Here is a 14,012-nt window from a genome sequence, read left to right on the forward strand (position 1 = left end):
AGAACGCTGTGAAGAGAAGGGAGATAGGGCGGTTTCGTAATGGATGTGACAACATCTGGCGTGCTGGCGACACAGGATATTGAATTGCGCATGTCTTAAGAGATCTTGCCAATTCTCTTTTTGGCAATATCAAGTTTAGCGTTCAGCCTGTAGACCTATGTTAGTTCCACATGTCACAAGTGCGAGGAGCTTCATATTTGGATACTAACCGATCGGTGTCCTCGTCTGCTAATTCCAACATTTCATTCTGGACCTCCAATTCCTCATGGATAGCGTTTCCTAGCTCTCGTTGTCGAATGATGATCTTCAGCAGCTCCTGCACATCCTGATCTTGGTCTCGCATTGTCTGTTGTTGTAATTGCAACACGCCTTCATTGTCCAGCTCGCGCGTGCGCTCGGTCTCTTTCCCGAGCACTCTTCCCGAGCGAGTTGCATTCCGGCGTCCTCCCGCCGCATCCATGTTGCTAGCCTTCAAGAGAGCCTCCTTGTCTTCAATCGAGGCAACAGCATTGTCCAGGCGACTCTTTGCAGCCATTGCGTGCAGTAAATCCTCCAACCCATCTCGTTCCTTGCGCGCGTTGATTAGAAGGTCCTTCCGTCTACGAAGTTCCCCGTCACCCAGGCTAGACGTTGACCTTGAGGGATCTTGATTTCCGCGCATGCCCAGATTTTTCAGCCCTTCCTCAAGGGTTGATATCATTGAGCCCGCGCGGACGAGACTTGACTTTGCTTGCGCTGAGCTTTCATGTTGTTTCTGGGGGGTTGTCTCCTGATCTCTGCGTGACAACTGTAGCCTGGCATCATGCAAGTGAGTCTTCATGTCGCGGTAATAGTCGAGCCACAGCGTCGGATCGTTTATGGAAGCATTGGCCGCCGAGCTCGGGTCCGTTATGGCAGCGTGTAGTCGGGATGAGGTTATTGTCGTTCCATTTGAACTTGACGCGGTTGCTACGGAAGGCAGATTCAGGAACGCTCGCCATGCGGATGAAGTGCGCCATCGCCCATCGGTCGCTTCATTTATGGCTCGGAGATATTGTTCAAGCCCGCGCCGACGCTCTTCACGGAAACGCTCGTTTGATACAGTATTGGAAAACCATGACTTCGAAGGGAGAGGGAGTGGGGGCTGAGCGTTTGTCTGGCTGATCAAGTCACTGTGGAAAGCCACGAAATCTGAATAACGCTTGGAGACGGTGAAGGAGCGGAGTGGAAGGCGGAGAGTAATGTGATAGAGAGTGTGTGGAGTGGAAGTGTGTGAGACTGTCGTTGACGGAATCGAAATCTCCACGGTCGGTGCCATGACTGATGGTTGGTTACGTTCAATTTTTCAGTCGACAGCTCCGAGTTTGTATCGGAGTGTCGAGACCGACGATAAGGGAGCTGCTGCGGTCGGGTGCGGATGTGAACGCCAAGGGGGAACGGGGCCCATGACGCAACCTCCCGAGGTGGTTTTCCCGAATAATCAGGCATCAAGCGGCATTGACTGAGGATCAGGTGATTTGAGCACCGGAGCAGGTTGATTTATTCAACCCTTTTTGAGACGATATTCTCCTCAATGACGACGGTGATTGAAGATGATTAGGCGCATTGGTTGCCTCCAGTCCATAGAAGGACTTGGTCATGCGCAATATGGGAGTATTGTGTGGAGTTGCTGCAGATAACCCGCAAGCTTTAACATCAGGTTCGTAAGGAACCTCACAAGTTGCGGTTATAAATTATTGTTGCCGCTAGTCTGTCAGCTGGTGATAATCACCACAAGGCTGAAACCTTCACCCGTCAACTTTCGAGTTCTACTGTCTCGTGATGGGCATTCTCCAACACCCATACCTCTCGCAACTCGAGAAGGTCTCGTTGACCAAAAAATTCGCCCACGACAGTGAGAATCATATCTAGCAAGATGCGCGCTTGCTGAGCTGAGTCCCCACTAGGCTGTTCAGCAGCTCGATCTTCTTGCTCAGCAGCTGCATCTTCGTCTAACTGAGCTTGTAGGCGCGATTTCGCTGCCTCGAGTGCGGATGACAAGTCCGCATCGGCCATGTCCATATCTGACTCGGCCATGTCCGTGACTGCGTGCTGTGATGAGTCTGACTCGTCTTGCATGATTGCGTCTGCCTGGGCCTCTTCTGAATCACCACCGGTATCTGAATCATATTCGTCACTGTCTTCGTTCGAACGCCTGAGCTCCGCCTCTCGTATCCTGAGTAATATTTTGGCTGCGCGTTTTCCGAAATCACGAATTTCGCCTACTTGGTCAGTGGCGAGCTCTCCAACTTCACGACACTTTCCCAGAAGGCCCCAGGCCCATGCCCCGACTCTTCGGACCAAGGCAACATCGCCACCTCTAACGCTCTCTCCCAGGCCCCGCGCCAAAATTGTCAGCACCCGAAGCACACTTGCCGAGTCCAAGCATGCGAGTTGCACCATGGTAGGTTCTTCGGTGAGCAGTAGTCGTCGCCACTCCTTTCGAGCGGCTGTACTTCGGTCTGGGAGGCTGATCGGATGAGCGTCATCGAGAGCAGCGATAGCTGATGCTGGAGGTATGCAGCGGAGTGTTGATCGAAGGTAAAGAAAACGGTGGCGGAGGAGATTATAATAAGATAGCTGGGCGTCGGGATAACCATCGTCGAGCAGAGCGATCGGCGGTTTGTCGGCCGTAGGGGGTGCTATGTAAGCCTCGTCTTCGTAGAAGCCAGCCGGAAATTTGTGCGTGTCTGTCGTCTCGTCGAAGACGCTGTTGGTTGGTTCGGCGTCTTCATTTCGCTTTCTTGCCGTTGGTGCAGTGAATAGGGATGGTAGCGATCTTGCTTCGGATCTATATTGAGATATGAGCGACGGTCAGACCCTGAAGCGCACTATTGTACATGGGCTAGGGTACGTAGAGAAATTCAGCAGATACAGCACATCAGCCACAACGAAAAAAGAACTCACCGAACCATGCGCAAGTATTCTATCCCATCATCTGCCGATCCATAGAAGAGTTCGTCCCCTCCGTCATCAAGCCCTGGGAAGGCGCTCTTCTGCCCGAACGTAGGGTCATTTTTGGGTCTTTCTTGGTTATCAACCGATTGAAAGCTTTCTCTATCGCCTGAATCATTTAGGCGTGGTCTTTTAAAGGCTGGTTCAGACATGGAAGGCTTGCGCTTCTCGGGCATTGTCATTGAGTGTGGAAAAGGTGAAATTGTTGCGGAAAGAGCTCGGGCTCAAGGCTCTTATCGGCGATCTTGAGAATACGGGACCTTATCGGAATTATCGAAGTATACGCGCTTATCTCGCTTATCGGCTTGCGGCTGTTTCCCGATAATTTAGGCCTGATGCAAATGGAAAGAAGAATTGAATATTCGAATACAATCTTCGGAGACATGACGACCTCTCAAAGTATAAGGGAACGGTTACAGAGATGAAGAGAGTTCTTGTTTTGAAGTTATGGTCGCAACTCAGGCCCTTCGTGGAAGGTCTTGTTATTAAATTTCCTCTTTGGGAATGGTTGCAGGCCCACCACGTGGGTGGATTGGAAGGCTCGATCGTCCAAAACAAACAACCCGGCAGCTGGACCATAGAAAAGACACGCCAGCTTCACTACTTGAAAAGTGTGTTAGGTGAGTTTGAAAGAATTATTCTTTTTCCAAGGAGTCTCGTGAGTGGAGCCCAGTGCTAGGATTTGAGTTCCAGGAATCCCCCCATCAAGAACGTTAAACCTCCTGACCATCAATCACCATAGACGCTAAAGCAATTGGAAATTGCTCGATTCCGATACCATTTGCAAGCCTACTGGTCATACAAATCTGGCAATGTAGCTCGTTTTTCTAAGGTCCCGTTATCACCTCGAAGTGATCGGTCTGATCAGGTTGAAACATTTTCAGCATGCCGAAAATCTGTTGCGAGGAACGTCTCATACATAATCTGAGGTTGATTGCGTCGAGTCGCTTCAAATGAAATGAAGGACAAGCTTGTATTGAATTGACAACCAAGATGATTTGAGTGTGTGTGTTTGATGTGAACAGATGGTCCTTGTTACTTGAATGTGGCAGAGAGTGGATATATATTTTGGTTGGACGAACATGCGGGTAGAGGCAAGGTCCTCAATATGAAAATAATTTGTAGAGGGTCCGTGAGTGACGAAAGGTGATGGGCACAGAAATACCTCATCACCCGAAGGTGGTATGAGTGTGATGAGACTGCTGGGGCGAGGAGACTGGAAATGGCTTCAAAGTGCAGTTGCGGTGGTTCATTAATTTGGTTGATACTGCGGGTGGAGCCCACCTGACCGGAGCAGTTTCGGTGATGGTGCCCGGATGACAAAGGTGATGGGGAACGAAAAGCCTCACCACCCGAAGGTGGCACGAGATGGTCGAAAGTGCTGAGGCGAGGAGAGTGGGAATAGCTTCAGGACGCAGTCGCAACTGTTGGGGACTGTTGTTGATCTTGCCGGGTGGAGCTCAGCGGGAGATCGCTGTCTGGGGTCTGCTGCACGGTCCACTGTGGATACGAGTTGTCAGACTTCACAACACGACCCGAGAGACTCAAGTGCTGCTAGCAGAAGGCGCTCTGCTTACGCTAGACCGCTTGAAGACCTGTAGACAAGAGTTAATCTCGAAAACGCCAAATATATCTAACGACGGGTGAGTGGCGTAGTGGTAATGGCCAACCACTGCTGCATAAAGCGAGTCCGCGTTCGATTCCGCGACGGGGAGGTCACCCTGGGATCGAGGCCCCGAGGGGTCGACAAACTGCTGCATTGCGCTAGGAGTTTTATAGCCTGCTCCCCCAGATGGGGATATGAGGGTGAATTTTTTTGTAAAATTTCCGAAAAGTTGTGAGATGTATAGCCATGCCGATGGGCTTTCTGGTAAACCCACTTTGGGCTTGTTTAATTGACATCTTGATGCCATGTTTGCCAAACAAAGTTGTTGACCTCGTAAATGTCAAGATGTGACGATGGACGGCTCGGAAGACGATTTTCGGCATCACAGCTTCCACAAGAGGGGGGAAATTATGCTGAGGGTGGGAACGTGTTCTTCAATACCTAATCAAGTGTTATGGTCAGTTTGAGATTCTGAAATGATGCAATGAGCTCTCTGATGCGTGTTGAAGTTGGCAAATCCGGGATTTTGAAGAGTGACATGGCACATATGTGAACGGACTCATCCTACCAAGAGGCGCGAAATCTTCAAATTCCACCATCCGGTAGAATAGCCATTCGCCTAGTCGTTTGTGCAATTTGAAAGCCGGAGCTGCAAAAATGAAGGTGTGACGCGTCTATCCCCAAGTCGAGTCGTAGTCATTCCAGCGGGAGTTGAATGTCAACATTTGACGCTTTCATCCGCAGAAGCCGCACCACAAAGGGGAAAATTATGCCAAGAGTTGCTGGGTGTTTCTAGGCTTCGGCCCAATGATATAACAGGTTTTCATGATGTTTCTCATCAATTCAAGCTCCTAGGAGACAGTTCAATATGGTGAGTCAGATATGAGATGACGAGCAACAAGTACTTAGGGTATGAGTATCTGTGATGGTGACTTAAGAGAATCATTTACATACCAAACGATAGCTGAGAAGCTAGGCTTTTCGAAGGTAAAGAGCCTACTTCAATCGATGGGGTGTGGGTTGAGCTATCTTGATTCTCAGTCCTCAGGTAGTTTTCGCTGTTCATGAAACGTAGTCATCTGGGAGCCAAGTCAGCCACCACACCCTCCAACACAATATTTGAGGGCCCCAAAGCAGTACATCAAGAACATGATATGAGAGCTTCCAAAGAGCCAGGAAATTGTTCAAGGCTGCTCGCAAAGAATCTGGGGAAATCTTGTTTTGAGGCGTGAGCCGATAGCGCAAAGGAGGCCGGTTGAACTGACCGCTTGAGACATGTCTCCTCGAAACCCGTAACATCATTAAAAACGCTCGAACGAGGCAGATTCCAGATATCAACGTGCGTATTCGTGATTTAGGCTACAGCCTGACTCCTGCCTTCGATCCAGGCAAACGACCAGTGGTGGTTGACTCAAGCTCGTGGAACGTTCTCCACTTTGTTCGGAAAACCTCGACATTCGGTACGTATGGCAGCCTACTGGAATGGATCAAAATGCCTCAACGAGAAGGTGCTTAGTTGGACAATGAGTTATGATGTTGTGATCTGGTAGATTGATGTCTCTAAATTGATTGAGCATATTCCCTTCTTTGTAGTATACTTAGTCGGGACCCTGCGCGTGCGGCCGGATAGAGTATCACGCACTCTCGTTTTTGGAGCGAGGAAGTGTGAGGTGATGAATGTGAAGAATGAAGGAGAATGAGCGGATATGCAAGAGCAGTGTTGTCGGGAGATGGAGAGCCCTGAGTCAGATGATCAGCACGGTCAGTCTCATCAAGGACGCCCCATGCTGAAACACGACAGCCATGATCTAGCTTCGTTCTAGTGCGAATAAACATTATTTGTCACATGGAAGATCGAATTGGAATTTGATGATCCGTCTCGAATTTGAACGAAGTGCCCTCGAGGCAAGGGTACTCGTAAGGTGAATGGGGATGATGGTGAGGGGTATAACTTTTCCACCGATTCCTCTCTGGTCATCGGACCTGGCATGTGACTTCGACCACTCAACCAACCGGTGATGTCACTACAGGCATATGCTGCATACCTCGTTTGTTGGATGTCAGTCGGTCAATTGAATTAGCTCAAGCCATAGACACTCAGGTGGATCTTTGTACAGGAGAGTGGAGGTCCTACGGCATCATCCGTGACCTCCACCGTGGCGGGTGGGTCGATTTCGTAGTGGAGTTTCCTCCATAACTACATGAGAGCGTTGCAGGTCGGAAGAGGTCGTCAATTTAAGCATTGGCAGCATGCTTGGCCTTGACACCATGCTGACAGCTTGGTTTTGCTGCTCAACGAACAATTTTTACTCGGCAAAGTTCCCTTGCGGAATTACATTCCTCCGAGAGTTTCACCGGGCCGGCTCAAGTCGTCCATGGCCGATGATTATGTCATGATCTTCTTACGTCTGCCAGGTAGCCGAGGTACAACCGACTCATGCAAGGATGTCCACCAAAGTCAGGTCACACTGCTTGAAGAGCACACGTTCAGTATCTGAGAGACTACAAGCGGAAAACTAATCTGTGAACCCTCAAGTGATTCAGTTTCCTTTGTTCGCTTCTGCCAAGCTGGGTTCTGTTTCATGAGCTTAGTCACGCCGCCCATCAGCACTGCAATTGGTTCCATTCCGGACAATTGCGTGAGGCGGTATTTAGCCGCAATCTGTAGAGCCTTATGAGCCAATCATATCCCATCAAATATCATGCAAGGAATCGGTCTAGCGGCTGTGGCTGGCAAAGATTAGGTTCATTCTGCATGGCAGCACTACCTTGATGGAGTTTAAATCAAGCGCCGCCCATTATTTCGAGAGACAATTTCAACAGTTTTAGTAAGGTGAGGCATCGATCTCCAGGCAGTTCAAAGCTGCGCCCCTCACTGCTGCGTCGTTGTGCCGGAGTGGTTCGGACTGGAAGGTTGACGGTAATTACAGCCTGTACCCGTCAATGACACAGGATGACTATATGCGTCTGCGAGCAGACCAAGACCACGTGGCTCCTTTGATTAGAAAAAGTGGAAGCCGAATTCCGCTGTATCCGCTACTTCAGATCGAAATTGCCGGTCAAGGGGGAATGTCAGGTTTTATGAAGCGAAAGTCATGCTCCGACACGGTATATGAAGCCCCTTGCAGTTTGCCCAGATCTGCCTTGCCTCCCAGTAACAAATCTGTTCAGCAAGTGCAACATACTTTCTGATCGTCAGGATGGCCTAAACATGGGTTACTTCAAGATTTTGACGTCGGTTGATATCGACGCGGGGAATGGGAGACAACATGAATGACCCGTCGAGATTTCCAGTAGCGGCATCGAATCTCGGCCCAAATACGCAGTCAAGCGAGACGACAGTATGAGACTGCGGAATGCCATTCCTTCGCATCTTAAATGAATGGGTATTCTTATTCTGATGGCGCCATTAGGTTCCCAGGAAAGTCTATCTATTAGGTCTGAAGAAGGAACAACGAGAGTGCAATGTAGACCTCGCGTTTGGTTCGCGTGGAAGCCAGGCAACGGTACAAACACAAACACCTTGTCTACCCGACTTGAAAAAATCCGAACGTGCGTAGTCGAAGGAGCCTGTTTGGCCGCATACCAGAAGACCTGAGTCCAAAAGTATGAAGCAGAAGACAACTGTGGTAGCTACATGTAGACATGAAGGCTTCAAAATGTTAGTCTGCGAAAACTTGACTGTATTCGCGAGTTTGCTTGATATCTGCGGGTTTCCATTCTCTAGGCAGGCACCTCGTGCATGTAGACAATGACCTTCCCGCGTCGGGATTGTTTGCTTACCCTAAACAGAGATAACCTGGAGAGGCTGCAGCCTTGAAATAGTATTCTTGAGTGGGAGAGTGTGCAATTCTGCTCAAGTATAAGAAGGCCCAAATTTCAAGCTGGTCTTCTCTTTTTCTTCGTCGGCTTTCACGGTTAACACAACGACACAACAAGATATCAACTCACCTTCGACTGATATCACCTCTTTCGACTCCCTTTCATCTCAACCGCCACACACACTTACCTCACTCTCACCTTCCCTCGACGCATCGTCTCACCTCACCACGATGCACTTCGTCATCCCTCTTCTGGTCTTCCTCACGACCAACTTCTGGGGACTCTTCCACACAGTCCCCTTCACGACCATCAACCCCTCCTGTTCGGTCTTGGAGCGCGCCCTCGGAGGTGTACAGCTGGCGAGCACCCTGTACACCCTCGACCAACTCCCATGTCTGGTCTTCGAGGACACCTTGTCCGGCCTCCTCACAAAGGAGTACCTCCTCGACTGGAACGCCGTCATCCTGGGGCCTGCAACGGAGCCAGCGATGACAATCAGTCCTGGCTTTCGTCCCGCTCTGGCCCCCGTGACCACCTCCACCGGCCTGTCTTCCACGCCCGCCTCGCCCACCTCGCCATTCGAGTCGACCGCGACATCCACCTCTGGCCAACAACGCGCGGACTTCACAGCGCAGGCCCATGTCGAAACGGTCAGCCAGTACGTCCTGTTCGCGGTCTTCGTCATCGTCATCTGGCTCGCCATCAAGTGGGCCGAAGCGATGGGTGGCATCGTCTCCGCCAACAGCCAGCTTGGACAGGTACAAGTCCAGCAACGGGCTCTCTGGGAAGGTCAGGAAGTCATCCGGACCGGGATGCAGACGCTCTGGGAAGGACAACTGGCCTTTTGTGACGGACAACAGGCGATCTGGAACGCACAGCAGGCTCTCTGGCACGGCATGGTCGCCGGCAGTGACAGTCTTGCCTTCCTGATCGACGTGGCCCAATCAATACAGGCCACAGACAGACCTGTCCCGGTCGTGGAGGATCTGGACATCGATGAAGATAGTTCAGCAGTCAACCGGACTCTGCATGAAGTCTTGGCCAGCTTGGATTCGCTACGCCAGACCATCGATCGCCGGATTGACGCCTTGGAGGACTTGCGGTCACAAGATGACCCGGGGGAGACCTAGAGGGAGGTCAATGGCAAGGTGGTCGTGGACACGGAGGAGGAGGAGAGGGAGGAGAATGACGCCATCGCGGCGAATGAAAACTGCGATGGTGAGGGAACCTTGGTCTTGGGGGATGAAGCAGGTGGATTATCCGCGTGGCTCATGCCCTCATTGTATTTTTACTCATACGATGGTTGTTGTAAATGCAATCATTGTTTCCTTTTCAAGGGTTTCCGCGTAGTATCAGCAAGGTTTTAAAGTAAGAGTAAGATTTTTTTTTTTTTTTTTTTTTTTTGATATCTCAACGTTGAATGAGAATGAACGACCTTCATCGCGCCGACTACTCGACGAGGTACTTCCGGCACGCAGCTTTGAGCATCTCGATGCGCCTTTGCGTGTGGATGAAGACCTCGCGATACATGTCGAGACTCTGCTGAACGACGTCCTGTCGTGTCTTGGCGCCTGCACATATCTCAAGCATTTGCTTTTCCATTTCCTTGCGTAGGAATGGCTTGCTGAGGGATATGCTGTTGGGAAGACCAGAGACAACGTTGTCATAGCCTTCCACCAATGCAATACCCAAACGCGTTGGGATTAGCTCTTCAACTTTATTTCTACCGGTTCCCCGTTTATTGACGACCACATATTGCCGGTCCTTGATCTTGGCAATGTGCTCTGCCATGGTTGCGTCCGTACCAATGCCGTTGGCATCCATGAGACCAATCAGCTCGGGTTCGGTCAAGTAATTCGGAGCGGTGGTCTTCCCTTCGGAAATATTCGCTTCTGTAGGCTCGAAAGTCTCGCCTCGTTCAAAATGTGGAAGCTGCTGGCTGCTCTCCCATTTGTCATACACGTAAACGTCGAGGTAATTCCGCTCTAAGACAAGCAAGCCGCTGGCGTGGAAAAACTCATCGCCGTATTGGATCTCTACGTCAGTCCCTGATCCTTTGGCATCGTCTGAGCAGCACGCGAGAAACCTTCGAACCACAAACTCGTACACTTTTCTCTCATTCTCATTCAGAGATGTAGGAGAGACCCAACAGACAGGGTGGATTGGGGGATGAGCCTTGTCGTTGTTACGACCGGACCTAGGTGTTCGGAATTTCCCTTCGATCAAGCTTCAATGATCTAAATCAGCATCATGCGTGTCGACCCGCCTCGATCGACCACGAAGAAAGGAACTCACTCTTTCGCATATTGACCCCATCGGTCGTCTGGGAATTGTTTTTCGACAAGCTTTTTCAGATCAATGGCCTTATCAAATTGATCCGTTTCGGTACGCGGATAGCTGATGAAACCTTTTGTGTAGAGCGCCTCGGCAACCTTCATAATCGTTTGACTGTCTATCCGAAGAAAGCGACTGCCCATCATTTGCAGATCAACAGTGGTCAAGGGCAAAGGTCTCCATTTGCTTTTTGGTTTCTGAGTGACCTTGGTCACCTTAGCCTGCTTTGCCTTGAGACAGCGTTCCAACATCATAGTAACAGCTGCGCGATCGAAGAGATGGACACGCCTCCATAAAAAGTTGACCTTCTTGCGCTCCCGCTCAAGCATAACCTTGATACTCCAGAAAGTTTCCGGCTTGAAGTTCTGAACGCGAAGGTATCGATCCACGACGAAGCCAAGAGTCGGAAATTGACATGATCCTACAAGTAAAACGTCAGCACAAGTATTTCGAATAAGATGCACGCACTACCTACCATAACTGATGACTTTTTCCTTCAGTATAGCCGCCACTGCTTGCAATTGAAGCGTTTGTAAGCGAGTAAAGGCAGCGCCGATTCGCAGATCGAGCTCGATTCTGGCGGCCACGGCATTCGCTTGGAACTCATCAAGCTCCACTGGTGCACGAGCTGCTTGGAGGACATGACTATCCCTGTCAGTCAAGTCAGATTCCTTTTGGTAGTCTTGTCCATCTTGCTCGTTACTCACGCTCTTTCCGTGTTGCTGAACCTGGCACGCTTTACTTCAATACGTCCATTGCCAGCCTTGGCTTGATTCCGCACCTCAGTACCAATATGTTCCCCTTCACGATCGCAGTCAGTCCAGATGAACAGCGCTTTGCTGTACCTGGCTTGATTGCGAATGTTCTCCGCAATCGGCTTTTTGTCCTGTGTGCAAGGTTAGATTTTCAGCTCGATACTCGAAGGTTTTGGGTCAGCAAGACCTTGTCTACATCTTCCTGAATTGGAGCCTCAAATAAAGCGCCTGGAGGGCAGGACATCCAGCCTTTATATTGGGATGCGAAATCCAGTCCTGTAAGGTGGCCGATCACACTGGTCATGGTAACTGAGCATTGCCCCCAGGACCCGCCAAAGTTGAACTCGAATTCATAGTTCTTGACGTATTGGTTGCCTCGAATTGCATGCTGAATCCATGACTTAGCTAATTCCTGCTGTTGATTGGTAGGATCCTCCAGGGATGCTTCATACCGTCTGAAACGATCCGCCTGAGAGATGAGTAGCCACGGCACGGGCAATTGCAGGCTTCTCAGCTACACAAAGAATCTTGCGTGTCATGGCAATCCTACTGCGCTACAGGATGGCAGAAGACTCCACGGCAAAAGAGAGCAGCATCATATTCTAACGGGAAGGCCGTTTTGTTTAGACGCGAGTTCATGCCTGAGGCGAGTAAAGGAAGCAGATCGGAGGAATGACGCGCTGAGGTGCCTGAGGACCCCACAGATCGCGAGCGCCTTAACCCGATGAGGTAACACAAGCTAGCTGGAGGTTCCCTCCGCGAAAGATCCGGACTAGCGAACGCCATTTAAATATCGTTCTTCCACCCCTAGTGCCTCGTGTTCTTCCGAGCGATTTCTCTCTATTTCTTGGTCGAGTCCTGCAGCTATGGCCTCACTTCCACTTCCCCGCGTCGACTCTGTCGCGGATTATACCTCATTCAAGCTCACCGTTCAGCCTTTCCTCGAGCAGCTGCAATGGCTACCCGCAAGTCTGCGGGAGGCCGGTCTCAACTTGAATAACCTAAAGGAAGTGTATCTCGCCACCAACCCCATGGTGTTTGCCTTTACGCTTTGCTCTGTGCTGGCTTGCGGCTTTTTTGCGGCGGCCGAGTTCAATCGCAACTTCTCTCAAGTGGATCGCTTTTGGAGCATCCTGCCTGCTGTGTACAATGTCCACTTTGCTCTTTGGGCACGCATGTCTGGCATTCAGACTCAAACTATTTTCACGATCGCCGTGCTGAGTGTTCTGTGGAGTGTATGCATGCCTTTCCCCGCCTCGGTAAACGAGTGATGGACTTGCGCTAACTCTTTGACCCCCATAGGCGCGCTTGACATTCAACTACTGGCGCAAAGGAGGCTACAAGATTGGTTCCGAGGACTACCGTTGGGAAATTGTGCGATCGCAAGTGAACAACACTTTCCTGTTCACCATCTTCGATTTCACTTTCATCGCGGTGGCTCAGTCCCTTTTGCTCCTGCTCATCACTGCTCCAACCTACGCTTTCGTCGTTGCTGCTTACAACCAAAGCAGCGAGGTCTTCACACCCGCTGACCTGTTCTTCTCCCGTTCTACTATCTTCATCCTGATCGTTGAGTTCTTCGCCGACCAGCAGCAGTGGGATTTCCAAACTGCCAAACATGAATACCAGAAGACTGCGCGCATCCCTGAGCGTTACAAGGACAAGTTCACGCAGGAGGATCTGGAGCGAGGTTTCGTCGTCAGTGGTCTCTGGTCATGGTCGCGTCACCCCAACTTCGTTTGCGAGCAGCTTGTTTGGTTGACTCTGTACCTCTGGGCCGCCTTTCGCACTGGGACTTATTTCTCTTGGATCGGTCTTGGTGTCGTCGGCTATGTTCTGATTTTCCAGGGGAGCACCCGTCTCACTGAGTCAATCAGTGCCAAGAAGTATCCCGAGTACCGCGAGTACCAGGCTCGAGTGGGGAGATTCATTCCCCGCCTCTCCGTGGAACCGAAGAAGATCAAGCCGGCTGCGAAGAAGGCCGCTGCCAAGATCGACGAAGTTGTCGGTACTGAGAAAGCGGAAGACAAGAAGAGCAAATGAGCAGGAAGTATTGCTGCTTGCTAGACTTTCCGCCGATCTGGCCGAAAATTTAGTGCATTGCTTGCTCCTGTTTTGCACATTCGGTTGGCGCCGCCGTGTCGGACTGATTATACGCTGATTTAAGTCTCACTTTTCCTACATACACCTCTCAACTCCCCGTCACTTTGTCCCATATGTCATAATCTGAATCAAATTGCTTTCATGAGCAAGACTAGGAAGTATTTTGTGTAGCTGGAATGTGATGAGATGTACATGTAGATTCACTCAAGCAGCTGTCAGCGCTCGGGGTCCGGCCAGACGGGATGACGATCTTCCGAAGTGCGTTCGAATGGGTCTGGCCTCACTCAAGAGCGTGCAAAGTGCCTTGAGCTTTCCGGCCAGGATGTAGCTCTTGCGCATGGGTCGTTGAGCGCCAGTAGAAGCTCCAAGTGGCTGATTGGTACATTGGGCTTATAACATTGACCAGACTTAGGTACCTA

The 14,012-nt window shown here is 50.5% G+C and overlaps 6 protein-coding genes across 6 annotated transcripts; 2 read left to right on the top strand and 4 right to left on the bottom strand.

Annotated features, from left to right (window-relative positions):
* Positions 1 to 95: 95 nt before the first annotated feature.
* Positions 96 to 1,297, bottom strand: N7539_001346 (Qc-SNARE protein; the record flags this gene model as incomplete). The annotated part of the gene is made up of 2 exons (XM_056930949.1): positions 96 to 147; positions 210 to 1,297. The coding sequence occupies 2 exons, from the start codon at positions 1,295 to 1,297 to the stop codon at positions 96 to 98; spliced, it is 1,140 nt and encodes a 379-aa protein (XP_056792980.1).
* A 476-nt stretch (positions 1,298 to 1,773) lies between these two features.
* On the bottom strand, positions 1,774 to 3,155 carry N7539_001347 (SIP1 domain-containing protein; the record flags this gene model as incomplete). The annotated part of the gene is made up of 2 exons (XM_056930950.1): positions 1,774 to 2,809; positions 2,926 to 3,155. The coding sequence occupies 2 exons, from the start codon at positions 3,153 to 3,155 to the stop codon at positions 1,774 to 1,776; spliced, it is 1,266 nt and encodes a 421-aa protein (XP_056792981.1).
* A 1,225-nt stretch (positions 3,156 to 4,380) lies between these two features.
* On the bottom strand, positions 4,381 to 4,733 carry N7539_001348 (uncharacterized protein; the record flags this gene model as incomplete). The annotated part of the gene is made up of 2 exons (XM_056930951.1): positions 4,381 to 4,524; positions 4,551 to 4,733. The coding sequence occupies 2 exons, from the start codon at positions 4,731 to 4,733 to the stop codon at positions 4,381 to 4,383; spliced, it is 327 nt and encodes a 108-aa protein (XP_056792982.1).
* Positions 4,734 to 8,631: 3,898 nt separating this feature from the next.
* On the top strand, positions 8,632 to 9,531 carry N7539_001349 (uncharacterized protein; the record flags this gene model as incomplete). Its single annotated transcript, XM_056930952.1, has 1 exon — positions 8,632 to 9,531. The coding sequence occupies one exon, from the start codon at positions 8,632 to 8,634 to the stop codon at positions 9,529 to 9,531; it is 900 nt and encodes a 299-aa protein (XP_056792983.1).
* A 319-nt stretch (positions 9,532 to 9,850) lies between these two features.
* On the bottom strand, positions 9,851 to 12,029 carry N7539_001350 (DNA topoisomerase 3; the record flags this gene model as incomplete). Its single annotated transcript, XM_056930953.1, has 6 exons — positions 9,851 to 10,628; positions 10,697 to 11,156; positions 11,211 to 11,380; positions 11,443 to 11,621; positions 11,678 to 11,878; positions 11,943 to 12,029. 6 exons carry the CDS (start codon positions 12,027 to 12,029, stop codon positions 9,851 to 9,853), a joined length of 1,875 nt encoding a protein of 624 aa, XP_056792984.1.
* Positions 12,030 to 12,356: 327 nt separating this feature from the next.
* On the top strand, positions 12,357 to 13,533 carry N7539_001351 (DUF1295 domain protein; the record flags this gene model as incomplete). Its single annotated transcript, XM_056930954.1, has 2 exons — positions 12,357 to 12,725; positions 12,793 to 13,533. The coding sequence occupies 2 exons, from the start codon at positions 12,357 to 12,359 to the stop codon at positions 13,531 to 13,533; spliced, it is 1,110 nt and encodes a 369-aa protein (XP_056792985.1).
* Between the last annotated feature and the right edge of the window lie 479 nt (positions 13,534 to 14,012).

This window comes from Penicillium diatomitis (genome assembly GCF_028827545.1).
Source record: "Penicillium diatomitis strain IBT 30728 chromosome Unknown utg000002l_segment0_segment0, whole genome shotgun sequence".
In the NCBI taxonomy this organism is placed as follows: domain Eukaryota; kingdom Fungi; phylum Ascomycota; class Eurotiomycetes; order Eurotiales; family Aspergillaceae; genus Penicillium; species Penicillium diatomitis.